Source organism: Engraulis encrasicolus, chromosome 16 (genome assembly GCF_034702125.1).
Source record: "Engraulis encrasicolus isolate BLACKSEA-1 chromosome 16, IST_EnEncr_1.0, whole genome shotgun sequence".
Taxonomy (NCBI): Eukaryota; Metazoa; Chordata; class Actinopteri; order Clupeiformes; family Engraulidae; genus Engraulis; species Engraulis encrasicolus.
Genome location: NC_085872.1, coordinates 41,946,627 through 41,973,710, shown reverse-complemented (window position 1 = coordinate 41,973,710; position 27,084 = coordinate 41,946,627). Strand labels below are relative to the sequence as shown.

At 45.4% G+C, this 27,084-nt stretch overlaps 1 protein-coding gene across 1 annotated transcript in view; it reads right to left on the bottom strand.

Moving 5' to 3' along the window:
- Positions 1-26,763, bottom strand: part of LOC134465790 (dipeptidyl aminopeptidase-like protein 6) — a 98,400-nt gene extending 71,637 nt beyond the window's left edge. The window contains exon 1 of the mRNA XM_063219662.1: positions 26,572-26,763. Within this exon, the coding sequence (XP_063075732.1) occupies positions 26,572-26,763 (192 nt within the window). The remainder of the gene's footprint in view (positions 1-26,571) is intronic.
- Between the last annotated feature and the right edge of the window lie 321 nt (positions 26,764-27,084).

Sequence of the window (27,084 nt, the reverse complement as noted above, 5' to 3'; positions counted from 1 at the left end):
TGTAATCGATCCAACAAAAAATAACACATGGTATTACTTGTACTGGCTACTTTTGAATTAACCCTATCCAGACTGGGGGGGGGGCTAAAAGTGCCCGCACCAACTTTGACGTTGTATAATTCCTTAACGACTTAATCTATGACTACGAAACTTTGTGACTTTTCCTAACATTTAGTTGGCTACAGTTAAGTACCGAAAAATTAGGTTTATCATTTTTGTTTTCTGACAGGTATGTCTGACCAAAAATCACTTTACCATATCTATGACGTTAAGTGCATTACCTAATTTTGATGGAAAATACATTATGGCGAGATTTTGGGCACAATAAGATAATGATGTCATAATGACGTCATAATACCAGATAATTACACGAAAATTATGTCATGCATAGATGTCCATATGTAGATCATCTCCCCCAAGTTTCGTAGTCATACTGCATTCCGTTCATGAGTTATGAGGGGGGGGGTCAAAAGAGCCCCCCCAGGCCCAGGAATGCCAAAAAAGCCCAGTCTGAATAGGGTTAATGGTAAAAGAAGACAAACTGCTTCCACTAGCGACCTTTTCATTATCCTTCTATTAGTCTCTAAATCAGGGGTGTCAAACTCATTTTGGTCCGGGGGCCGCAAACAACCCATGTGGACCTCAAGCGGGCCGCATTAGTAACATCATCGAAAAAAAAAAAAAAAAAAAACGTAAAGCAGAGGATTAGTGTTCAGTACTATCACGTTGTAAGTGTGTTGAATATGTAGAAAGCAATGCAATACTGATAATCCTATGCAAAATTTCCTTGACTTCATTCATTCATTGCCAACGTCAATTAATTAAATATGGGACAGTTCATTTTGGCAGGGGGTCTGGTGGTTTTCCCCCAGAAAATTTTGTATTTCTTATATGTAATTTCCTGCATTTTCACGCATTCTAACATCCCGTTTCCAGTTTGAGCTTAATAGGAACCAATACAAATCCAATTATTCTTTATTATTTAATTACAACCAATACCAATACAATACGAATAAGAATTATTAACATTTTATCTCTATATATGAGGTCTATAATATATGAGCTTTATCAAATGCCTGTTACAGTACAAATTCACTATTTATAATTATAATAGAAGTGTGATGTGCACTTTACTACATATATAGGCTACAGTGTAACAGAGGGACCATTGGGTTAATGTCATGCAGGTCTCGATTTTGCCCCGAGGGCCGTAATTGCGCATTTCGGTTATTTCATTTAAAATAAAAGTTTTAAAAAAATATTTTTTTTTTTTTTTTTTTACATCCGGGCCGGATGGAACCCTCTGGCGGGCCGTATGTTTGACACCCCTGCTCTAAATGATAATGTACCAAGTGTTTCTCATCTCATCCCTTGAGCGCAACAGTGCAAATAAGGACACTCAGACACTCAGTTCGTAATTGTGATTAGCAAAATGTGCCTCATCGCCTGGCTGGTATACAACATTCTTCCCTTCCCCCATCAAACCAAAGTCTGCACAAGGCCTCTCGAAAATGGATGAGAAAACTCTGTTCTGCCTTTTGATTGCTGGGCTTCTCCACAAGAATAATTACCTAAAATGGTTTGTGTTGAGAAGAAGAGTTTGTTACCTCCGACTAGGAGGTTATGTTTTCAGTAGCATTGATTTGTCTGGTCGTCTGTTTGTCTGTCTGTCTGTCTGTCTGTTTGTCAGCAGGATAACTCAAAATGTTATGAACGGATTTGCCAGCAATTTTGTGGAGTTGTTGGAAATTACAAAAGGAAGACGTGATTAAATGCTGGTGGTGATCCGACTCGCGATCCGGATCCAGGAATTTTTTAAAAGATTCTTCTCCATTGCGAGGGCGAATGTTGACATTGCAGTTCCTAACTCCACAAAAAGAAGGCACAAATACTTGAAAAAAATTTGGGTGTAACATAGTCAAATGTTCTATTTATCCAGCTTCCTTGGAAGAGGTCTGCACTCTCTGAGTGCATTTCTAATTTAAGCTATATTGAGTGGGGAGATCAAACAGGGCAGGCAGCTGAATGGGCAGTGACAGGCCCACAAGTGGGCATTACCTGCCCAGGCTCCACCCTCGCAGTGACGCAACACCTTCGGCTCAGCTACACTCACTCAGGCAATTTGCTTGTTCAGGTACTTTCGGGTTCCCTCCACAGCAGGAAACTCCACCCACTTTGTCAGGATGAAATAAACCTTGAGCATTTCCAACCGTCCTGGGTAGAGGCGTGTTCAAGGCAGTGACGTTGTTTAAGCAGAGACTTTATATTAGGACTTATGTTGCCTTCACCAGCTCGGGACCTCTCGAGACAGCTGACGACACTGCTCACATGACAATCGAGTTCTGGAGTTTGGCGCATGAACGCCACTGATCCCGGAACAATCGGGATTCATGCGTGTTTTGTTTTGGTTCTCTTTTCTTTTTTTCACCTCACCTTGAGCCTCCACACCCACGACATATAATTTTAGCTGAAGTAAGCTCAATTAAACAGCCAGAGACCAGCATTACTGACATATGTGCATCTGCAATTGAATGACATTGACTGGTGTTGTTGATAGTGATTACAAGATGATATTTTAGCATGTATGATACTGTTTACATGTCAGTTGCATGCATGGGCACCATGTTGATGACGCGTGTGTCGTCACACAAAACACAAGCTCGGGAACTCGTTCTTCTATACTTCCGCCAGAGATCAACCTCGATAATTATCGATCTGACATTGCGTCACCAAATGTTCACTCCCACTTTCCCGAGGTTTTAGGTCGGCTTTCTGGGGATTCTCGATTTTTTGAACGAGCCATTATGCCGCGATCACACTGCCGGCGTTGAAAGAGCTACAACACTGCTGACTCCTGCCTGGAAAGCACAGATCAGGGGCGTTGAACGCGGTAAACGATTTTGACGCCCTCTGCTTTTGACGACCTCGACTCTAGAAACGCTTTTGCAGCTTTTAACGCTTCTGCCGCCTGCTCTCTCATACACAGTCAATTACTTCCGCGTCTTTCCACACGTTCAACGCTAGCGGTGTGATCGCACGGTAAGAAATGTTTGGTTTAAAGTTTGGCTCAGATTGTTCTGCCCTCGACCAGTAGCACACCAAGGGAGGTGGGTCAACCATGCTGTTTAAGAATGTTAGTTGTTATGCTCTTGGTCAGACCAAGTCTCCAAGAGATTTGAACGTCATCATAATCAGGCTAGGCATTACCTGTGCTGCAGCCCGGTGGGATGAGGTAGCCTCCATTCACACATAATGGGGCCCATTATCATCTGTAGGAGGAGCACTTGCAGAGAATCATTATTTGTTATCTTTAAAGGGCTGCTTCTGCCTACACTGCTCCAGACTGTCTCCACTGTTGGATAGTGTTTTTCTCTAGGCCTATATTCTATCTGATCCAGTTGCATTGACCCAGTGCCTCCGTGCCGTGTCTATAATAAAGAGCCTATTATGTATTTTATCCCGAGGCATAGTTTTTAATTCATACGCTTGCCTTGGATGTAACTTTCACTTCGAAATATACTCACCCAGCACACCAAACCTGTCAAACACATACACGATTGGAATACCGGTATATCAAGGTCAGCCTCAACAATGGCCTGCCTGGCTCCTCTAACACACATCCCCCAAATATCTTTATCGCTTTAAAACATCAAGTACTACTATTCCCTATTACTACTATTTACAACCTTTATTATTACAAATAACATGTCCCTATACTTACTCTAGCTTGTGCTATGTATAATGTGTTTCAGAAATTACAGTGTGCAAGTGGTTTCAATTGAACTCCATCTTCTAAACTGTAAGAAACACACTTACAAAGTCTACATCTTTAAAGGCATTCAGAGCCCCGTTTCTAAAATATGGACGAGTGGGGTGTGCTCGGGCCAAATGTGAGTGCATGAGTGATTTCTCTTTTAAATGCTTAGCCGTTACAGCTGTTGTGCGAGCCTCCGGTTGCAGGGGCGGGACCCCGAATGTGCACGGTAGCTGGCTGGGTTCAGTGCCGCTCCGTTTGGGGCTGACTAGGGCCCTGAGACAGCTGCCCGTGTCCAGCCGAGCGCTCTGTCCTGCCCTGTCCTCACCCACTGGCCCTCAGCCAGCTGGCCACCACTGCCACTGCTGTCCTTCCTTCTCCATATACACACACATGCTCATGCATGAACACGCACACGCACACACACACACACACACACACACACACACACACACACACACACACACACACACACACACACACACACACACACACACACACACATACACACTTCCTATTATCTGCATCTCTCTTTGGACACTACAGTATGTTAGTCTACCTCTCACACATTCTCTCTCTCTCTCTCTCTCTCTCTCTCTCTCTCTCTCTCTCTCTCTCTCTCTCTCTCTCTCTCTCTCTCTCTCTCTCTCTCTCTCTCTCTCTCTCTCTCTCTCTCTCTCTCTCTCTCTCTCTCTCTCTCTCTCTCTCTCTCCCCTCCTCAGTTCTATCTTCACATGAGTTTTAATTTGGAAGGACCTTCCACATGCTGCAGCACCTGCTGGGCTAATTTACTCAGCGCAAAAATGGCAAATTGCAGCCATCCAAATCCTCCCTCTCTGCCTCAGGAAAAGCCACTGTGCTTAGCTTACTGAAGGTTATATCTATTAGCCACTGACTGCACACACTCTGCAAGTGACTGTCCGTGTGTCTGTTAGCAGGATGGACGTAACAATACCAAAACTGTTCAAGAAAGCCACACAGACTACTGCACTGCTGCTGTACTACTACTACTACTGGCCACAACTCCACTACTACTGTACTACTACTACTACTGACCACAACTCCACTACTACTGACCACAACTCCACTACTACTGACCACAACTTCACTACTACTGTACTACTGTACTACTACTACTACTACTGTCCTACTACTACTACTGCCCCCAACTCCACTACTACTACTACTACTACTGGCCACAACTCCACTACTACTACTGCCCCCAACTCCACTACTACTACTACTACTACTGGCCACAACTCCACTACTACTACTGGCCACAACTCCACTACTACTACTACTACTACTACTGCCCCCAACTCCACTACTACTACTACTACTGGCCACAACTCCACTACTACTACTACTACTGCCCCCAACTCCACTACTCCACTACTACTACTACTACTGGCCACAACTCCACTACTGCTGCTGCTGGGTCCAGCCTTACATACTACATAATTCACGTCAACTGTCAGTCATCTGGAATAGCACCCGGACCCACCTCGCCAATACCCCCCCACGCATATTGTAAACACAATATCTGTTTACAAACACTCATCAATTGTATATGTGCTGCCAAAGGCAGAGTATTTACTGTGTATATCAGATTCAACAGAGCTGCTCTCAGTGTGCTGTGCATTTCGGCTGCAGCCACGTTCAGCTTTTCTGGGCCCCCTCTCTCTCCGGGCCCAGGGAGAGAGAGGGGGCCCAAAATTGGATCCTCATTACATTGTATTGATTGGGTTTGGGGCCCTTTCAGATGTTTTTTGTCCCGGGCCTAGCCAAAGCTGTCAGCGGCCCTGGTCATAGGCACTGGATCTGTTTGTCAAAACTGTCAACAGAAGCTCTTAGAGGCACCTGGGGGAGGATGCCGGCCCCTCTGGCTGCATTAGCGCTGCCTTCACCAGCCCCGCAGGTAGCCAAGATGTTGTGTGTCCTGATGCCTGGCTGGGAGTACAGCGCCATTTGTTGTCCGTCTTGTTACAGTCAACAAATTACTTACATCAGTTTACACCAATCTAGCATACTAGGCAAAACACTGGTGTAACACTAGCACTCTACAAGGTAGACAGCGGTAGTTATGAGGATAAGTGCAGTCTGTTCCATTTTGTTAAGGTTGAAATCATTTAAGGTCAGTTAGTCAGACCTAAGATGGAAAGTAAAGGGAACTTGAAAATGAACAACTCACCCCACCTGATCCTCTTATATCCCTTATTTGGTTAACATGACAAGACAGTTCCTAAATCTCTGCTAACAACAGCTGACTTCCCTACCATTGCAATGTTCGTATATCCAGAGCAATGCATGACATAACTGCATAAACACATAATCTTTTGCCACTGTGTGTGCTATCTTTGCATCACCTTGTAATGTGGACCCCTTTTGCACACAAACACCATGGCAGACATGCACAGGCATGCATGTTGGCATTTACATACGTGTCATGTACACACAGGTACACATGTACACATGCATTCATACCTACATGCACACAAAATTCTTGACATCAAAAGGTGGATCTACACTGCATCTAGACTGACCTCAGTCACAGCTCTGAATAGTCTGAATAAACTGAATTGAACAACATCAGGCTTGGGCAATTCTGAAAAGGACTGTACACCCATATACACTGTAGATACACATATACACTGAAATGTAGTAATGCAAAATATGTTTGTATTATTTATGATGTACTACATGAAAGGAGGTTTTATGAAATTCTATTACTTGCCTATGGTGAATGAAATGTTAAGCAACAAAGTTTAGTAAAGAAGAAATCTCTTAGTGATGACTTTGATGTCAATATCAAATTAATTAGTTTTTATACAACATAAATTCCCCATTGGGCTCCATTATGATTGCTTTGCATAGGCCTATATTGCACTGACCCTCATGTGTCAAACTGTATACAGTGTGTCAATGGATCTTGGAAGCTGTCAGCTTCCATTCACACACACAACCTATCAAATCAATCAATCCAGCTTTACTGGTGGAAAAACTTGCTACTGTAGAGTACATAGCAACAGCATGAGCTTACCAAGCAAAAAATGCCATGTCCTTGCACCTTACGCCTGTTAGAGCCTAATGTGATTGGTCGAAAGTATGGTGACATGTTCTGAATTTCTGGGCCTCATTGGACAAAGGGGTATGGATTTCAGGCTACCTAATTTGCATATTCACCTTACTTCAAACATTTCAGTTGTTTATGCAGATCAGGATATTAAATAAGATTAAACGTTTAATTTAACCTTTGGTCTACAACTCAGAGTTATTCATTATTAATTCTGCATAAACACAATGAATACTGCATTATATTCATTTGGTCATAACAGCTTTAATGACATGTCACTAGAGATTCAACCAGTCTCAACCAATATCAATCAATATTTCTTGTAATGACGCTTGCAAATTTCTGTAACCATGGCTTACTCTTAATGTCATGCAAAAACATAAGCTAATAAAGCGATGAAAAGATCAAAAGCTGAAATCAGGCAAGACTCCTGCTGGTATAAAAGAAATAAAAACTACATTTAATGATTTAAAACTATGATGGGTTTCTGTGAAAATAATGAAGGCAATGGAGAGAAGCAGTGTTTCAGAACCGCCCACCCCTACAACGCTCGTTACGGTCACATTACCTCCTCATTATTGTCCCATTAACAGCAACACACATATTTATTTCACACCCACCCATCATGCACCTCAGAGCCCTCCTTCCTGACTGAAGTGTAGTTAAATTTAAACGGGAAATTAGTGACAATGGGAGTTGCGATTATGAACATGGACAAAATGCAAAGTGGAAGGAGTTGCTGAGGTGAAGTCTATGACCTGAGTTGACTCTCAGACAATTAGGGGAAAACATGCTCTTAAGAGTCCTACAGGGGTGTCATGGTTGCGTTTTAATAAATTACTTTTGCTCCAGAAATCCTTCCTCTGGGTGCTGAGAAAGGGAAGATGGTGCCATGCCCGCAGAGGAGAACTGGCGAGACGCTTCTGAGTTCCATCAACAGAGTCAGACATCGGAACAGCAGTGCTCCCTTAAGACCCCAAACAAACGTGACAACTTGCACAAATCCATCAAAGTAAATCCGTTCAGAGGAATGCAAAATAAATACTTGCTTCCAACTGCAAGAGTTGTTTACAGGTCTCACATGAGTTTATATTCAGAAATGTTTGCCTCGGGTTATCCACAAAGCATTTTTATGATATAAACTCTTACCACCATAGTAGCACCATATAAAATATCACTGATACATTGTTTGGCTGACACTCTTAGATTTACAGTATTGAAATTATAATAAAAATGTTGCTGAAAATACAGGCTATCAGTAAGTGCTTCATCAGTTTTTGCTTACGGTGGTGTTTCAAAGAAAGACTGGCTCCTTCATGGCTCTGTATTGACAGCTATAGAAAGGGTGTTTTATGCTAACATGCAGTAAATTCAAAGCTTGTGGGGGTCACCGACAAAATGAAAAAAGAACAAAACATTTAGAATAACTGAGAGCCTAATGGCAGCAAAACATTATTAAAACTGAATGCACTGAATAACACATCTGAGTCGAGCCATTAATACTTTACTTACTAGCATGTACATAAACTGAAAACCAATTGCTGACAGGGCATGTTACTTAAGTGTTTTGTTCAGCAGTTTGGATACTTAGATTTCAGCCATAATTGGAAGTTGGGAACTGCTGGCTATGCAAGCTTTACAATCTATTAAGTAATCCTCAGAATACATTAAGAGAGCGCACAGGCTTTTAAGGAGGGCGGATGCCTCCTGGTATTGAAGAGACTACCTGAACGGGGCAATAAAACACCCCCATGACTGACGAGTATTATTGTATTGCGAGGAAAGAGGGGAAGTGAGGGATTACTGATTGTTTGAACTACAGTATATGTAAACTGTAGAATGAGACGAATTAAGAAACTATGCCAACACTCTAGAATATGGTTCACATGGTTGCCACTAATGACTGCCTGTATACAGTAAGTGACTTATAAGATATGTGTGAAGGGCCTACTAGGTACTTATTACTATTATATCACGAATGAATGCCTGATTGGCTGTGAACAACCTTTGTGAATACACCTAACAAATGATTGACTTTGCTTAACACAGTTTGTGTAACTTACAAACAGGCATGTACATGTATTAGCTAACATGTGAACTTTAAAATAAAGTGTTACTGAAACTTTTTTTTGTTTTCATAAACTATCCTCATTTAGCCTACACATACTTTACCAGCTACCAATGCCAACTGCTCATCACCACTACTTTTAGCAATACAACTGGTTGTTGTATGATCTCAACATTAAACATGATTCTGTGTTGATGCATAAAGAGCAGACAAATACAGACATTTCAGATTCAACTGGTTCAAAGGTCTTACTTACATGAACATATCACAAGAGCAGTAGGATTGGCGTAGGATTGACACAGGATAGAAACAAAATGAGTCCTGTATTGAGCTAATCTTTGATATTTTTCTTCCGTCTATGTTAAACCTTCACAGATCTTTGCCAAATAGATTATTTCCTGAGCCAAGAAACCTGGCCTGCTTGTGAGCCAACCTGGCTAAGGCTTGCTTTCCAGCCAAACTCCCATGCCGATCCCAGACTTCAAATCATCCATATGAAAAATATCACTCCAACCTGTTCTCATGTTTCTAAGATCCCCCAAACTTTACATGCCATACACTGAACCATGTCTTTCTCTAATAGTTAGGATCAATCATTCACCGGCTCAAAACACAGAGTAATGCGACAGCCAAATATGTTGAAAACAGGAGTTTCCCTTTCATTCAATGAAATGCCATCAAACACCTAGAAATTGTATGCAATTCCCCGAAACTACAAGCCCAAAACTGGCCTGAGCCAAAGGTTTGAGAGCAGAGGTTTGCGTCAGATGATCCCCATCGACAAACACAAGCTTGTTGTTGACTTGACTCACCTTCCAGAGTCTTTCCACCCTTGACAGTTTTCGAGTTTTCATCCCTGCGTTGTTGAGAGTTGCCTCTCTAGGAGAGGCGGTGTCGGCGGCAAGAGATACGGAGTGCTGAGCCCTGGAGCGGGCCAGAAGCTAAGCTGGAGACTAGAGCTCCTAATGGACAATGAGGCCCAGCCCTGCTCAGAGGAAGTGCATCTAAAGTGCATCTAAAGTATAGGCTGGGCTGAGGCTGAAGCAAGCACTGTGCTATGGTAGCCAATGCTTACCTCTCACACACACTCCCCTGCAGAGAGGCTGTGTCTTTTGTGTGTGTGTGTGTTTGTGTGTGTGTGTGTGTGTGTGTGTGTGTGTGTGTGTGTGTGTGTGTGTGTGTGTGTGTGTGTGTGTGTGTGTGTGTGTGTGTGTGTGTGTGTGTGTGCGTGCATCTTTGTCTGTGTGTGTGTCTTTGTGTGTGTGTGTGTGATTGAAAGAGGGAGAGAGAAAGTGGGGGGATAATTTTCTGCACTGAAGCGATTAGAGTTTTACTTGAAAGAAATAGAAAAATCAGGCAAATACTTAAACTCGTCACCACAAAGCCTTTTTTGTTTTGCATATAAATATCCTTCATTGTTGAAACGTATTGTGCGCGTGTGTGCGTGTATGCACACATGCACACATCAGTGTCTGAACTTATGATGTCCATGGCACACAAATGAACAGGTAACACTGAATATCGACAAGCCCACTTGCCCTTTAGCATACCCACTTCATGTCTAAATCGAACCCCCCACCTCCATCCCCCACCTCCACCCCCCCAACTGAAACTCAATAACTTGATACCTGGTAATGGGCACTGGGGTAGCCAAAGCACAGCCACAGCTCACCGCGCACTGATCACCGTCTGCAAGCGGATCCGATCCAATCCTGCCCAGTGGGGTGCAAGGCCAATGCAGCGGGCGGCCAACTTCCCTAACGTCCCCTGTCAGCAACCAGCCACTTACCCCCCCCATTAGCTCCTGTTGCCCCACTCTACCACACTAGATCAGCATTACCAGCCGTGTGTGTGTGTGTGTGTGTGTGTGTGTGTGTGTGTGTGTGTGTGTGTGTGTGTGTGTGTGTGTGTGTGTGTGTGTGTGTGTGTGTGTGTGTGTGTGTGTGTGTGCACTCCACTACACTAGATCAGCATTACCAGCAGAACGCATCCACATGCAGAGTATACTGAGGGCCACTACAGTGCACTACACTACAATGGGCCTGTTGGCATGGCTGCTGTTTTGTGTGTTAGTGTGTGTAGTGTGTGTGTGTGTGTGTGCATGCGTGCATGCGTGCGTATGTGTGTGCATGCATGGGTGCGTATGTGCGTGCGTGTGTATGTGTGTGCATGCGTGCGTGCGTGTGTGAGTGGGTGCGTGCATGTGTCCATGTGCACACCTACGTGCAAGGTGAGCATGAAGAGTATGTGTACTGTGTGGGCAGATGTGTGAGGAAGAGAGAGACAGAGAGAGAGGAAGCCAAAGAGAGACAGAGAGAGAGGAAGAGAAAGAGAGAGCGTGTGGAGGGGGTACTGTAGCTTGACAGGCTGGAAAGGTGGGTGTCAGAGAGAGTTTGTGTCTTTTTTGAGAGAGATCTCCTGAGTGTAGGAGAAAAACTAAGAGAGAGAGAGAGAGAGAGAGAGAGAGAGAGAGAGAGAGAGAGAGAGAGAGAGTGGGTGCATGTCTGACATAAAGCCACTGGCACTCTAGATTGTTGTTTTAGCCTTCTAAGCTTGGTAACTGTACGTCCAGGCGATGCGGTTTATGTACAGCGGAGTAATGGCCCTACAAAAGCAATTTGCAGAGAGGGAAATAATTTACTGTAGCCATCTATATGAGCCACGGCCCGAGTTAATTACAACCCTTCCAGTTACTTATGGGACCATTAAGCCCGTTCTGAATTTCTCAACAGCATCCGCATGTCAGAGGTTTACAGCCACACGAGGCAAAAATGTGTCACTCGGAGAAAAGTGTGAATGTCACACAAGCTGTAGTCACAGAGATGCTACGTGGGGAATACTGAGTAGGAGAGGAGTGATACGTCCTCTGGATCATATTCGGTTGCACTCAGATGTACACAGTAAATTATGCGGTGTTAATTCAACACTTAGAGAGTCAATTTAACACATTCTGGAGTGTATTTGGTCCCACAGTACTCTCTAAGTGTTGATTATTTCACTGTGTACTAAAATATTTCCCTAGGTCACATTGGTGAGCGTGGTGTTCTGACTTTTGCTGATGCAGCTCAAACTCATGATAATGATATGGCTGGAATGTTTCTAGAAGTGGTAAAAAAATAGCATTAATGACTTAAAAAGAAGACACACCACCTTAAAAAGACCCCGAGAACACAATAAGAAAAGAGAGCAGAGCTGTGAAAGAGAAGATGAGGTTCCCTTCCTGGTTTTCACTGACTAGAATGACCACAGCACCCAAAAAAAAGAGAGAATTTCTAAGCAGAGGGAATAGGAGTGAAAGGCTTGCTCTTGATCCTACATAGAGATGTACCGCAAAGCACACTGTGGGAAATAGGCAGCTATTAATGGTTTCTAAATTGGGTTATTGAACAATTGAATGACTGAGGATACAGAATTGGAACAAAGCCCTGAAAGTAGGTGGGATAAAAACCTGAAAACCTACATTCTGGGTTTCTCTCTCTCTGTGGTTCTCTTCTCTCCTGCTTCCTACCCCGCCTTCTTTCCCTTTCATTGTGTGCTGTCTGTCCTTTTGTGTTATTGAGTTTAATGCATAGACAGTGAAACATGGTGCAAGGTAGGAGGAGGTGGTCCCAGGACGTCTGATCCAATCATTGTGGAGTAGGCAGGCTCTAATTCAGCGGGTCATCTCTGGGCCCATTCCCCACCATGAGCACCGGACTGGGCCGAAATGGAACCACAGCCCTATTTCCTGCCCTGCCCGCCTCAGAGTCTCTGTAATCACAGGGGTCTCCGTGCTTATATGCAGACGGCACGCCGGTGCGAACGACACCACCCGGACCAGGGCAGCACTCAGCACCATGAAAAGCAATCTTCTGTGTTGTCACAAGGACCCGCTTTTTATTCCAGCAGCATTTCATTTGAACAGCAGCAAGGGCTACAGTCACATACAGTCCCATGAGAGAGAGAGAGAGAGAGAGAGAGAGAGAGAGAGAGAGAGAGAGAGAGACTCATGGCTGCAACACATTTTAAGAGAAGGCCCATGAGGAAGCAGCTGTTACCACACCTGACTATGTCTTCCAAACGTCTCTATCTTGACACACACATACAACCACATACAACTGCTGTGTCTGTCTGACAATCTACCTCACATACATATCTTATGTGTATCGACTACAGGGATTTGCACGAAGCTGACAAACACGTGTGTGTACTAGGGCTGTAAAGATATTGGATCGAACCGAGAAACCGTGATACACAGAGTCACAATACTGTACCTTGATGTTAGGAAGGAGTAGCCTGATTATCATCAACGTTCAAATCTCTTCGAGACTTGGTCTGACCAATTAACATTTCCCAAACGGCATGGTTGACCCACCTCTCTTGGTTTGCTTATGGTTGTCTGCTTACCGACAAAGTGGGAGGCGTTCCCGTATTTCCGGGAACTCAGAAAGTACATGACTAGTTGCAACGCTGAAAGTGTTGCGTCACTAGAAGGGCACAGCCTGGCTAAGGAGGGAGTAAATGTTTGTTATGCTTCAGTCCAGAAAACAACCATATGATACAATGTGATGGTGCTTCCAAGCTTCAAATGAGATACATTTCAGAAATCATGGGATGCATTGAACAGTAGGTCAAAAATCGTGATATGAACCGAACTGTGAGTTGAGTGTATCGTTACAGACATGCACACATACAGACATGCACACAGGCAAAAATGAAGGATGGATAAGAGACAAAAATTCACCCAAATACACACAGAATTAGGTCTACATCAAAGCGCCTACTTTTTAGTCCAGCCATGTAGGAGATGTAGATGTAGCTACAAGAGTTATTTTTCTGTATTCAGGACACACTACAAAATAACACGGATCAACAGAAACAAACCAGGACAGCTCACTCTTACAACACATGCTCCTAGGCCCACAACACAACACAATCCCACTCCACTGGCAGAGTCCACATCAATATTAACATTACTTGCGAACAAAAGAACACTATCTTGTAAAAAATCACCAACACATCTGAAATGGCTGGACACCCAAACAACAACCAAAACACGTGGATGAGAAATTCACTGGAATTCTCAGCCAGATACTGTAGTATAAAACATACTGAGAAAACCCATACATCCACATTCTAATTTGCATAAAGAACCCAAAGAATACTAGTGAATCATATCATAAAACACGAATGCAACATAGAGAAAAATATCACTGGAACAACCTTCCCAACCCAGGCCTTAGTGTGGGTGACCAACACGAAAATAACCTGCAAAAAACTCCAGGGCAGCTCAAACCCCTGGTGCGGCGCTATCATCTCATGGTCGATAGAAGGAGCACCTCTGTGGCACACCACATTAGTGCTACATGGATTCCCGCCATATAAAAAAGGCAGAGAGCCCAAACACCACAAGCATGCCTCAGACGCCCCTGACAACCACAGAGACCCACGGCCATTTACACTCTGCTTAAACGGCTTAACCTCTCCACTTCTGCAGTGGAGGGGGAAAAAGAAACAAGAAAAAAAATGTCATCTTCAGAGGAGAGATGAGTATTCTTTCTAGTTTGGGGAAAATGATGGGCAACACAATGGAGCCATGCTCACCTAAGAATGGATTATTTCTGCCCTCTACTGACAGGTTGACAGGCTGAAGCTCTCATGTAGCCACAATACAGATAGACAGACCTATAATACTCAAAAAGACATTTACCAACTGCAGAATAGTATCACAAAGTAAAATATAACTAAAATATTTTTTGGGCTTTTTTGCCTTTATTTGATAGGATAGTGAAAGTTATGACAGGAAGTGAGTGGGGAGAGAGAGATGGGGAAGGGACGGCAAACGACCCGGGTCGGGAAACAAACCCAGGTTGGCCACATAGCATACGAGTGCCCTACCATTTGCGCCACGGTAGGGCCATAACTACCGTAGTCCAAAAAAATAAAATATTGGCCATCAACACATGCCATGTGGTATCACTTTCACAATGTTTTACATGAGCGATTACCATGGATATATTTCTGTGACGCGTCAACCAGTTGTGTTTATATCTTGAGGGATTTCGGCCTGCATCCTTCACATTCTGTTCCCCCAGTAACACCACACCCCATTAAGACTTAACGGAACATGGCCAATTAAGAGATAAGGGAAATATTCACACTGACAAGCCCTTTCAGCTGTGTTCGGCCAGGTGGATTAATACCAGGGAAATAAAACACCAGGGACAGTTGGGTCGGATGATACCTGATATATAGCCAGCCATATGACATGGTGACTGGGCTGCTGAATGACTGCCTCTCAATCCTCTGGCTCAGACAGAGAAAATTACAGACGCCATTTCAGAACTCCAATCCTCAATCACGGCTCATTAAACAGTGCACACACAGTACTGTAACAAGCATACAGCACTGTTGTCCTCCAACATACAAGGTCACGCTTTCTCACCACCTTCGAAAATTTCATTTACAGTTTAACCCTCTGAGGTCTAAGGCTTTTCAGAGGCTTTTAGGCTGCTTGCACCACCCTAACATTTTCAAGTATTTTCATTTCATATATATACATTTGGGACCTGGAAGGTCTGAGCTTTCCAATGGTGTGACTTATATGTTTCAATGACAAAAACTCACAGGGTTACAGATTTGTTGTTGGAGACACATTGCCCTCTGAAGGGCACTCGGACCTCAGAGGGTTAAAAAAAAGTCTCCGCAGAGAAACTCTGTATCCCACTGTCAGGTGCTGTATAGCGCAGGCCATCTAGACGTTGACGGATGGGGAGCTGTCAGGGCGTCATCAGTCTTACCACCAGGAGCTGCACACGGCTCATCTTTAAATAAAGCGTTACCATGAGATACAGAACTTCCATGCTCCTCTTTTTTGTTTTTTAATGAATCCCCTGTTCTGTGACCTGCACTGGATCGGGACGGCCTTGCGGCTGTCTCTGCAGATTTAATAGTGTGCCATGGGAGGGAGGCTGAGAGGCGGGCCTTGTTTAGGGGGGTCCTTCATCTCACCACACGCTCTCTCAAAACATCAGTGCTTTTGTTTACGGTCTGTTGTGATAGTGCTGGGGATTGGAATAAAACAATGTTAGTGGGGGAGCAGGGGGTGGGGGTAAAGCAAAAACAATGTTAGGGAAATTGAATTAGCTAGATGGAATATGACTGCTGTAGGAAATGTTGCTGTTCTAGAATGTCCATAATGGAAAGAATTAGGAGAGAGGACAAAGACAGAAAAAGACTTGACAGAGCACAAAAGTGCTACAGAGAGAGAGAGAGAGAGAGAGAGAGAGAGAGAGAGAGAGAGAGAGAGAGAGAGAGAGAGAGAGAGAGAGAGAGAGAGAGAGAGAGAGAGAGAGAGAGAAAGAGAGAGAGAGAGAGAGAGAGAGAGAGAGACAGAAACAGAAACAGAAACAGAAAGACAGATAATCTGTGTGCTTCTGTGTGAATGTGTGGCTGTGTGTGTCTTAGAGTGAAAGAGTGAAAGAGAGATAGAGGGACAGACGGATGGAGGGACAGGCAGACAGACGGGTCGGGTAGACGGCCGGAACAGGGAAGGCCCTAGGCAAACGCTGATGGGAGTGAGCGATGACTCACTTTGCCAGGAGAGATTAGCAGCCTTGGGTGGCCCCTGCCCCTTCCTGTCCATCACCGTCTGGGCCTGTGGTGCGCTGCCCACTCACACAGCCCACTGGCAATGCCAAGCCACCCACCCTGCAGACCCGTCCACCCAAACTGCCACCCTGCCTGCCTGCCACCCTGCCTGCATGTCTGTCCTGTCTGCCTGCCTGCATGTCTGTCCTGTCTGTCTGCCTGCCACCCTGTCTGCATGTCTGTCCTGCCTGCCTGCCATTCTGCCTGCATGTCTGTCGTGTCTGCCTGCCACCCTGTCTGCATGTCTGTCCTGTCTGCCTGCATGTCTGTCCTGTCTGCCTGCCACCCTGTCTGCATGTCTGTCCTGCCTGCCTGCATGTCTGTCCTGTCTGCCTGCCACCCTGCCTGCATGTCTGTCCTGTCTGCCTGCCACCCTGCCTGCATGTCTGTCCTGTCTGCCTGTCACGCTGCCTGCATGTCTGTCCTGTCTACCGTCTGCCTGCCACCCTGCCTGCCAGCCTGTCTGTCCTGCCTGCCTGCATGTCTGTCCTGTCTGCCTGCCACCCTGTCTGCCTGCATGTCTGTCCTGTCTGCCTGCATGTCTGTCATGTCTGCCTGCATGTCTGTCCTGTCTGCCTGCCACCCTGCCTGCATGTCTGTCCTGTCTGCCTGTCACGCTGCCTGCATGTCTGTCCTGTCTACCGTCTGCCTGCCACCCTGTCTGCATGTCTGTCCTGCCTGCCTGCATGTCTGTCCTGTCTGTCTGCATGTCTGTCCTGTCTGTCTGCATGTCTGTCCTGTCTGCCTGCCAGCCTGTCTGTCCTGCCTGCCTGCATGTCTGTCCTGTCTGCCTGCATGTCTGTCCTGTCTGCCTGCCACCCTGTCTGCATGTCTGTCCTGTCTGCCTGCATGTCTGTCCTGTCTGCCTGCCACCCTGTCTGCATGTCTGTCCTGTCTGCCTGCATGTCTGTCCTGTCTGCCTGCCACCCTGTCTGCCTGCATGTCTGCCTGCATGTCTGTCATGTCTGCCTGTCACGCTGCCTGCATGTCTGTCCTGTCTACCGTCTGCCTGCCACCCTGCCTGCATGTCTGTCCTGCCTGTCTGTATGTCTGTCCTGTCTGTCTGCCTGCCACCCTGCCTGCATGTCTGTCCTGTCGGCATAAGCCACTTAAACATGCCCATGACACACATGAGTGAACCTCTGCCACAGACCTGTGTCTATGTCCTAAAATATCAGGTGAAATGGTGTTGTACTGCAATGATTCTTAAATAAAATAATGCATATCATGTATATCCTTGCCTTTTAGAGTGTGACAGCGTCATGAAAATTGGAATGTTCCGTTGCTGTTCTGGTCTTGTGCTCTCTGCTGAGAAATGAGTGGACGATGACTGCCCTCTACCTCTCTGCAGTGTGTCATAAGAAGAGCCGCTGTGCTAGTAGTGCCGTTATCTGGGGTAAGAGTGCCCCTTGTGGTTGGCTGAGTGTAACGCAGTCCCAGATTTTCCCCTATTCTGGCTGCTTATTGACCATCTGGGATTATAACCGAGCCAGAGCTGTCTCAACCACCAACTCTAAGCTAACACAGATTTCCCATGTGTTGCGAACACATTACTCATTCCACATGAAATGCCAGTCCCCGTAACACACATAGCTCCTAATAGCATATATGAGGGAAACATAGAAGGAAAAAAAAACAACATAACTAACAACCATGTCCTGGATATTTTTTTACTTAAGTGCTGAAAGTGGAGTGCATAGAAAGTGGGAATGATTCCTTAATTATTTATATTATGCCCTGCAATCAGGAGATGTCGGTATATATGGTGCGGCACGCCTCAACTGTGGTGGCCTACAAATGGCCCTTAATTCACTTCAGTGGGGAGAGGAAAGAAGAGAGAGAGAGAGAGAGAGAAAGAGAGAGAGAGAGATGGAGGGAGAGAGAGAAATAGAGAGAGAGAGAGAGAGAAAGAGAGAGAGAGAGAGAGATGGAGGGAGAGAGATATATATGGAGGGAGATATGGAGGGAGAGAGAGAAATAGAGAGAGAGAGGGAGAGAAATGAAGAGAGAGAGAAACGGAGGGATGTAAATAAACAGAGCTATTCATAGCTGATTGCAGTGCGAGGATTCCATCTGGATCCCCTCGAAAATCTGCCTGCCTTGTTTTACTGATTTTGGAGGAAGAGGCTTATTGGATTTGAGAGCTTTTCTTTCCCCCAATTGACCCCTGGTGATATGTTAAAAGAGGCTCCGATAAAATATTGCAATGACCAAATGGTCTGCGCTGCAAACTCATTTTGATGCGTTATAAACAAAACTGGCCTAGACAGACTGGTGCAGCAAAAAGCACAAAAACAATCAAATAAAACAATCTCAGGCACACACACCAATCTTAACTCTCTTTACAATCCAAACATCCAAGCAATTTTTGGGCAAGATTTTTTCCCCTCTCGATTCGCTGCTGCTGTGGTTGTTAAAGCGATGCCATCAGCACAAATGCAGACGTACTGAGTGCACTGTACAATGGGATATAAACATACACACCGGCTACGTATCCTCAGCAGCAGAGACCACACTCCTAGTGCTCATTATCTCATGCCTGGCTTGCTCTATTTTCAGATGGACGGGGCGGCTGTGGTGGCGGCAGCAGCGGGGGGGGGCAATATCACACTGCACAGCCTCTTGCAGACACACAGGAGAGGAGATGGGGCATAATCAGGGGCGTAACAGCAAATTGTGGGCCCTATGTACAATCAGCTCCAATAGACCCCCACAGCCATATATCTACATAAATCAGACTGTGTGTGGGCCCCCCTATAAACATGGGGCCCTGGTGACTCAGTCACACTTTACTGGGCACAATGTGGCCATCCAGCCAGCCACGGCTGCACCCACCGCAGCGGCACCGGCGGTGGTGGAAGGGAAGGTAACCCAGATGAGATTAGCCTGGGGGGGCTTGAGTGGAGGGTGGTGGGTGAGGAGGAGGGGATGCAGTGGGGCTGCTGCTGCTGCTGCTGCTGCTGCTGCTGTGACTGGAGCCTTATCGACGGGCTGTCAACAGGTTCCCGTGGGCGTGGTAGGACGGAGGGAGACGGATGGCCTGTTGACAGGGCCGAGGGCGGGACGTCACAGCCCAGGTGATTGATAGGTTGTTGAGAGCAACGTGGAGGCGGGGCTGAGAAAGCGAATCGATGCTGTGGGGTGGGGTAGCGTGAGGTGGGAATTCATGTGGGTGAGCGAACGCGGACTAACAGACACATAACAACACACAGGCACATGTGTGTTCACACGCTCACACATTCATACACAAACACAAACACACCAACAGACACTACACACTTCACTCTTCACTCTTCTGAATCACGTCTTCTCAATTTAGATCATACGCCAAAAAAAACATGATCCTGAAACGAAACCTGCCATAATGGAATTCTAGTTGACAAAAAAAATGAAAAATGAGGCGCTGCTGAAGATTCAGTGTGTCTGTTGCACAAATATAGAAATTATCTGGACAGTGTGATGTATGTAGTCATAGGCAGGGCTTGGCAGTGCTCAGGAGAGAGATCATGCCTGCTCTGTGTCATCCACAGGCAGCAATCTGCGCTTGCAGGAGACAAATCAACAGTGCGCAGTAGGGCCCTGCCTCACCCCTTCAACCTTTGAAACCATGGCAACCGAGAGAGAGAGACCCTGCCAAGATGGTGGCAGCTGCTGCTGCATCACCTCGCCGTTTAGGCTCCTTGCTCAGCGTAGACACACCTTTCACAGTGCCCCGTCACGCGTGACACTCAAGAAAAATAGTAAGAGATATGGAGACATATGTGTTACAATGTCTTACATGTTGTGGAGAGATACAGCACAACACCATAACACAGCTTTTTGACATCGTGCGCTGCAACGAATTCTTACTAACTAAATGAAATGAAATGAAATGCTATGTGTGTATACTGTATATGGACTATTTTATGAAAGAAAAAAAATGAAAGAAACAACAGCAAGCAAATCTGAAAGCACATTTGTTTTATTGTACAAGCGTAATAAAACATGCTGTTATGATTTCAAAACAAAACATAGAGCAGTATGAACATGAATAACATGAATACATACATGATTCCTAAATTATTTACCAGAATGTATGGCACAGACTACAGTTATGGGCCTCCACGTAACATGGTATGACAAGGCTATGAAACAAACAGCGTTCATAATGGCCCTCTGTGTGCACACAGCTATAATGCAGGTTTGATTAATAGTCACAGCAGTGACTTGGTGGTGAGAGAGAGAAAGGCCATGTGATCACCATTACCCAATGGAAATCTGTATTTCAGGTGGTGCTACTGTACTTCATCACCTCACGCACACATCTACACATGCACACACACACACACCCCTTTGACAGTGTGGTTCCATGTCTTTCATAGGTGCAACAGTGTGTGTGTGTGTGTGTGTGTGTGTGTGTGTGTGTGTGTGTGTGTGTGTGTGTGTGTGTGTGTGTGTGTGTGTGTGTGTGTGTGTGTGTGTGTGTGTGTGTGTGTGTGTGTGTGCTGTTTCTCCTCAAAAACAAACAGATTTATTCTGTCCACAGTACACTGCGCACGTTGGTATTTGCTACATGGTGTTCGAACAAGCCATCTTGTAAAGCTATCTCAAAATCTTGGGTAACCACCATCGCCCTGTTAGAACTTGTGAGAACACCACAACAGTGTTGGGTGTTGTTTGTTTCATATCCCCGCCTCTGTCCAGGACCAAAGCACCATCCTTGCACCACTGTGTTTCTGTTCAGAGAGGTGTGCTGTGGGGCCTCTCAGCACACATGTCCAAAACACCTTTGATCAGCTGCTGCTGGTGTTGCTTTCTCCCACATTGCCTGTGGGTTAATGCGAGTACACTGAAAACCAGGCCAGAGAGAGATGGTTGGTCTTGGAGCTTAACGGAGGGTGTGAAAGTAGGGAGGGAGAAAAAGAGAAGGAGAAAGGGAGAGAGGGTAGAGAGAGAGAGAGTGCGAGAGAGAAAGAGAGGATCAGACCCCGTTCCTGTCTCTCCTCTCGTCGCCTGTCTGTCTGTCTGACCGCAATTATCCACCCTGCTGACAGCAGTGCTCACGGTGCTCTGCTTGCTTTGGAGAGAGAAGACAGGAGGGGGTGAAAATGGCCGCCACCACTACACAAGGAGACTGTGATGAGGGTGTGTATAGTGAAACTCTGTGTCTGTGGATGGCTTAGCTGAGCTTGTGGCTGCTTTGATCGTTTCAAAGGAGAGGTAATATAAGGGATGAGCCACAGACAGCACTGCATTGAGATTGTGTTAGCACTGTAAGCACTAGAGGGGGCTGTGTTTCCTAGCCAGGCTACGCCCTCCTTGTGACGTAACACCTTCGGCTTTTCTGCTACTAGTCAGGTCAAGAGCAATGCAATATCTTTCTGAGCTCCGGAGAAATCGGGAACTCCACCCACTTTGTCGGGAAGCAATCAACGTTGAGGTGCTCAATAGGCCCTTGGTAGAGGCATGTTCAAGGCAGTGACGTGGTTTAAGCGGAGACATCCTATTGGGACTAAGAAAATGTTCGGTTTAAACTTCGGCGCTGCCTTTACTGGCCTCGGACAGTAGCAAACCGAGGGAGGTGGGTTAATCAGGCCGTTTGGAAACGTTATTCGTTATCTTCTTGGACAGTCCAGAGTCTCGGTACGAGATTTGAAAGTCAATGATAATCAGGCTAGCCTTTCCCTAAATCCTAACATCTGGATACTGTGTTGTGATGTCCTTAGACATGTGATTTGTTCTGGTGTGACCCTTCTTAGTGATTACAGAGATAAAATGAGGCTGGATTAAATTCTTAAAAACTTATCCCAGACAGACAGGGAAACGTTGTTGCCTTGATGCTAGCACTAGTTTCACAAACACACAAACGTGCACGCACGCACGCACACAGAGAGAGAGAGAGAGAGAGAGAGAGAGAGAGAGAGATTCAACAGATAGAGAAATACGCCTGGGACAACAGCCTGGCAGATGGGGCTTACATAGTGTCAGAGCAGGCTAGTATCAGCCCCATGCCATTTGCCTAAATGATATATTTCATACTCATTATTCCCCGCCTGCCATGACAATTCAGAAAAACAAATAAAGAAGCAAGTGAAATCCATATCTCATTTTAAACATATGACCGAAATGACACAGACCAGTCCAACCACATCACGTATTAGCATCATTTGGTGTCCTCTAGATCTGTCCATTTTGGACATGAGCATTTTACTAATTAGATAATGAGGACTCAAATCTCTCACCATGCAGGCATTGCTATGAGGTGATCAATCATGTGTTCAGAGCGGGAAAAAACATAAATGCATACAGTATACCCAAACACACAGAGACACAGAGACACCTGCATACGCATGTGCATGCACACACACACACACACACACACACACACACACACACACACACACACACACACACACACACACACACACACACACACACTACCCGGCAGGAAGTAAAACAAGGGTTATAAACCACATGCCTCACAGCCGCTGTGCATCTTTCTCTGTTTTCTAGCTGACCACACAGAACAACTGCTGTGACAATGATTGCTTGGACATCCGGCAGAACTGCTGCTCCTCTCAGATTCGCACCCTCCAGCAATACTAACAAAAGGACAAAGCTCTGAGAGACACACACACATGCAGAGAAAAATAACAGAAATAACTAGGCTACTAGTCGTATAACCGAGTACCCTTTGTCATTAGGGTCAAAAGGGACTCATAAAGACTTCAGATTGTTCCGCAAAGATTGCTCTGCAAAACAAGCAAACAAATAAAACCAAAACACCATGCTTTGTTAGTCGCAGCATCCATGGTTCTGTTCAGTTCTGGGGGTCTCCGGAAAATACCTGCTGGCCACAGTCCCTTGACTGAGATCAATGATCCCCACACACACCACGAATGAGCGTGTAGTAATTAAAGGCCTCACACAATTGCCTACCACACTGTGAGAGTGCATGGCTCTTGCATTAAAAACGGCGGGACCTGGGCGCCCTGTTGGCACGTAACAAAACAATCTTGGCGTTTGCGTGGGCCAAACTCCAGCCGTCTACGTTTACCTATTTTGCATATCTGTGGCAGGCTGCCAGTCAGGCCTGTGATGTTGCTGCCGAGAGGAGGGCTATTGTTTCATCTAGCTGGGTAACACAAGATGAAGTGTTTTTGTTCGGCACAAAAACAAAGTCAACACCGGCCTTCACAGGTGATAAGGCAGGGCTGGACTGGCTGTATGGCAGAGCGGGCATTTCCCAGTGGGCCCCGCACCCTTGTGGGCCCTATAGTTTTCAGAAATAAAAAAAAAAGATTTTTTTTTTTACATTTCTGAAAATAGGGGCCCACGACGGTGCAGGGCCCACCAGTTCTGCACCGCTAATTATGAGGGGCCCTTTAAGCCAAAAGTGCCCTGGCCCTATTTCTCCGCAGTCCAGCCCTGGGATAATGTGACACAACCAAAATGCAAAGGGCAATTAAACAATAGCCAACTCCTCCTTGTTCAGCAGCAGCTGACAGAAGTGGCCAAACAATGTGGGCCATGTTTGAATTTCTTTCCCTTTTCTGTCAGCATGAGCTGAACACACATGGCGGAAAAGTCAATACGTCGCTACCTGACAAAAGACAACTCATGTCCACACACACAGACCTTAATCCCTCCTCAAATGTCACCCTGTTGTGTGGGAGAGCCATTTCTGGCTGCCTCATTAAGGTCACTGCATCAGGGTTCAAAGCGGACTCGTTCGAGTGCTGCAAAAGAGCACAGTGAGTGGGCCTTAGCAGCATTCTCATACGCCGTTGATATGCAGGGAATAACATCTCACACCTTATTTGCACATGTACAGTGCAGTTAGTATAATCCACAAATTATAAAAACCAGCCAATGCCAAATCCTGTCCACAAACACAAAACTCCTCATTGCTGACATGTAGGTTATCGTTTGAATAAACACACGTATGAGTGTTGGATATTCCTGATTAAACACTCGAGACACCAAATGATGTAGCGCAGATGGCTGGTTTCACGACGTCATATCTCAAATAGAATATTTTACACAAACGAGTGATGGGTTTACTCAATATGCAGGATAGGTTTACTCAATATGCTCTTTGTTTGTGGAAATTATGTAGACTGTAAACGTCTGTTTGAATATTTTTCCCTGTATGTGCTTTTGGGATGCCTTTCCCCTGTTGAAACGTACACACATTCACTCACTTACTGTGTGTGTGTGTGTATATATGTGTGTGTGTGTGTGTGTGTGTGTGTGTGTGTGTGTGTGTGTGTGTGTGTGTGTGTGTGTGTGTGTGTGTGTTTGGGACAGAGAAAGTGAGAGAGAGACAGAGTGTGTGTGAGAAAGAGAGAGAGAGAGAGAGAGAGAGAGAGAGAGAGAGAGAGAGAGAGAGAAAGAGAGAGAGAGAGAGAGAGAAAGAGACAGAGCAGTAGGCAGATGGAGCTTACATGGAGTCAGCCTAGTGTAGCAGCTTATCAGTTGTTATGATGTGTGTGTTGATAACACTAAAAAGGAGAGGAGAAAGTCTTTCTTTCTGTGCAAACCCAGTACATGCCATCGCTACAAAAAAACATCACAGGTTCTAGAGTCAACTTGTGAGATTTAACCTGCATACAATCTTGAAGAGGAGACTGTCAAGTAAGCTCTTGTGTTTGGCAATTTTTTTATTTTCATTAACATCATGCTATAATCATAAACTGGTAGGCTAGTCAATGTTCACGTGGCACTTAAGCACAGACTTCAAAATATGTCGAATGGCATTGTCAATTTCTACACCTAGGTATTTTCCGGATGGTTTGGAAGCGTTTAAAAGGCGGGTGTAAGCAAGACCAATTTCAGTACCAACAATATCGCTAGCAAGTCTCTCGCCCCTTTGCCTTCGCCAAATGATTGTTAGCGCCAAGTACATCAATAATTCAGCGCAATACACTCCCGCTGCCAAGTCCTGACTACTACCCCTGGATGGAAGGGGCAGAGGCAGCGTTAGACTGGGGCATCTGTGAAGGCGATGTCAGTCAAAAGTCAAAGACGCCAAAACCAGCACACTTTACAAAATTGACAAAACTAGCACGGACTTAATTAAAACACACTCTGCTGCTACTCCCTATTGTTCAAAGTATTGGAAACTGCCTTTGGTCCCCATTGGATGCATTACCCGTACGTGTAAAAGTGCCAGTTTAGAGCAGAGCAGTTTGGTCCTCCCCAGAGAGGCTGCGTGTGCGACCACAAATGGATTCAGCACCACGGACAGCGACAGCGTTGGTGTTCCCGCTTGAAGAACTGTCGCACCTCTTTCGCCTATGATGCTGATTTGGTCATGGCTTAATACATGACTTAATGATGACTTGACACACACACACACACACACACACACACACACACACACACACACACACACACACACACACACACACACACACACACACACACACACACACACACAGTTTGGCGCCGCTCGCAGCTTCATGTCATTCTGGGCGAAACAGGGTCATTCAAGCCTCGTTCAAGCCTATAGCATCCAACACATGACACACAAGCAGCATAGTCTATATATTTTTCTTAAAGGTTTACCGGGGGACATACAGGATGTTACTACAGCTCAAACACCAAATGACCAAAGTTGAAAGCAGAAGACATGTTCTGCCTTTCATTTGAATGTCAGCGATAGAATACCAGGCTTCTTCTCGTATGAAGAGCAATGAGTGGCATAAAACTGGGAAGGTCATCAAATGACAGTGATGTCGAGTCACGGCGATTGGGTCTACTTTGTTTTAATGTAGATGCTACACTGAGAATGACAAATAACTCTTAAATGACTGAACGTGTAGCAGATGAACTGTGCTCATGCAAAACGTGGTCTGTGAAGTTGTCTGTGCAGTGCTGGATATGATTAGTGTGATATAGACTACGACTGCTTAGAATAGCACTAAAGTTTTGCCGTGGTTTCAATCACATAACCAAAACACAAATGACAACCGTTTCAAGTCGATGACATCGACGTGAATTTAACTTTTAAGAAACTGCTAAAAGAGTTGACATCGTTAAAGGGAAAAATAAGTAGCTTCTTACGTCCTCGTCCTCGCAGACATTTCTCTTTCTGTACTGGACGCGTAGACGACCGTCTGCTGTGGTTTCAGGGTTCTTCCCAGCTTTTTCCTCGTCGACGACCTGTCCGCCCAAAAGGTGGCTGGCCTCAGGTGGGTGCGGAAAAGATTTGTTAGTGTTGATCTTTCCCGTAAATCTCTGATAGAGCGAAGCCATAGTAAGTCAGGTCGGAGCACTACTGCATTTCAAGACCGAGAGCTCAGCTTTGGCACCGACTGAGTGTTTTCTCCTTTCTCAGCAGTGCCCAAGTAGGTATTGTCTTCCCCAACTAAAGCAAAGGGGGTTCAAAGAGAAAAATACGCAGGAAAGAAAACGAAACAAAGCAGTTAACGGAAGCACTTTCCACGTTGTGCTAGATGTATTTCATCCACGAGAAGTGGGACTGTATTTGAAGAGGTCCCTGCCTCTGCAGCCAAACAGATGTCAGAATGTTAGTTTCCCTCTACTCTGCATTCAGAGCACGTTGTTTCTCCTCTG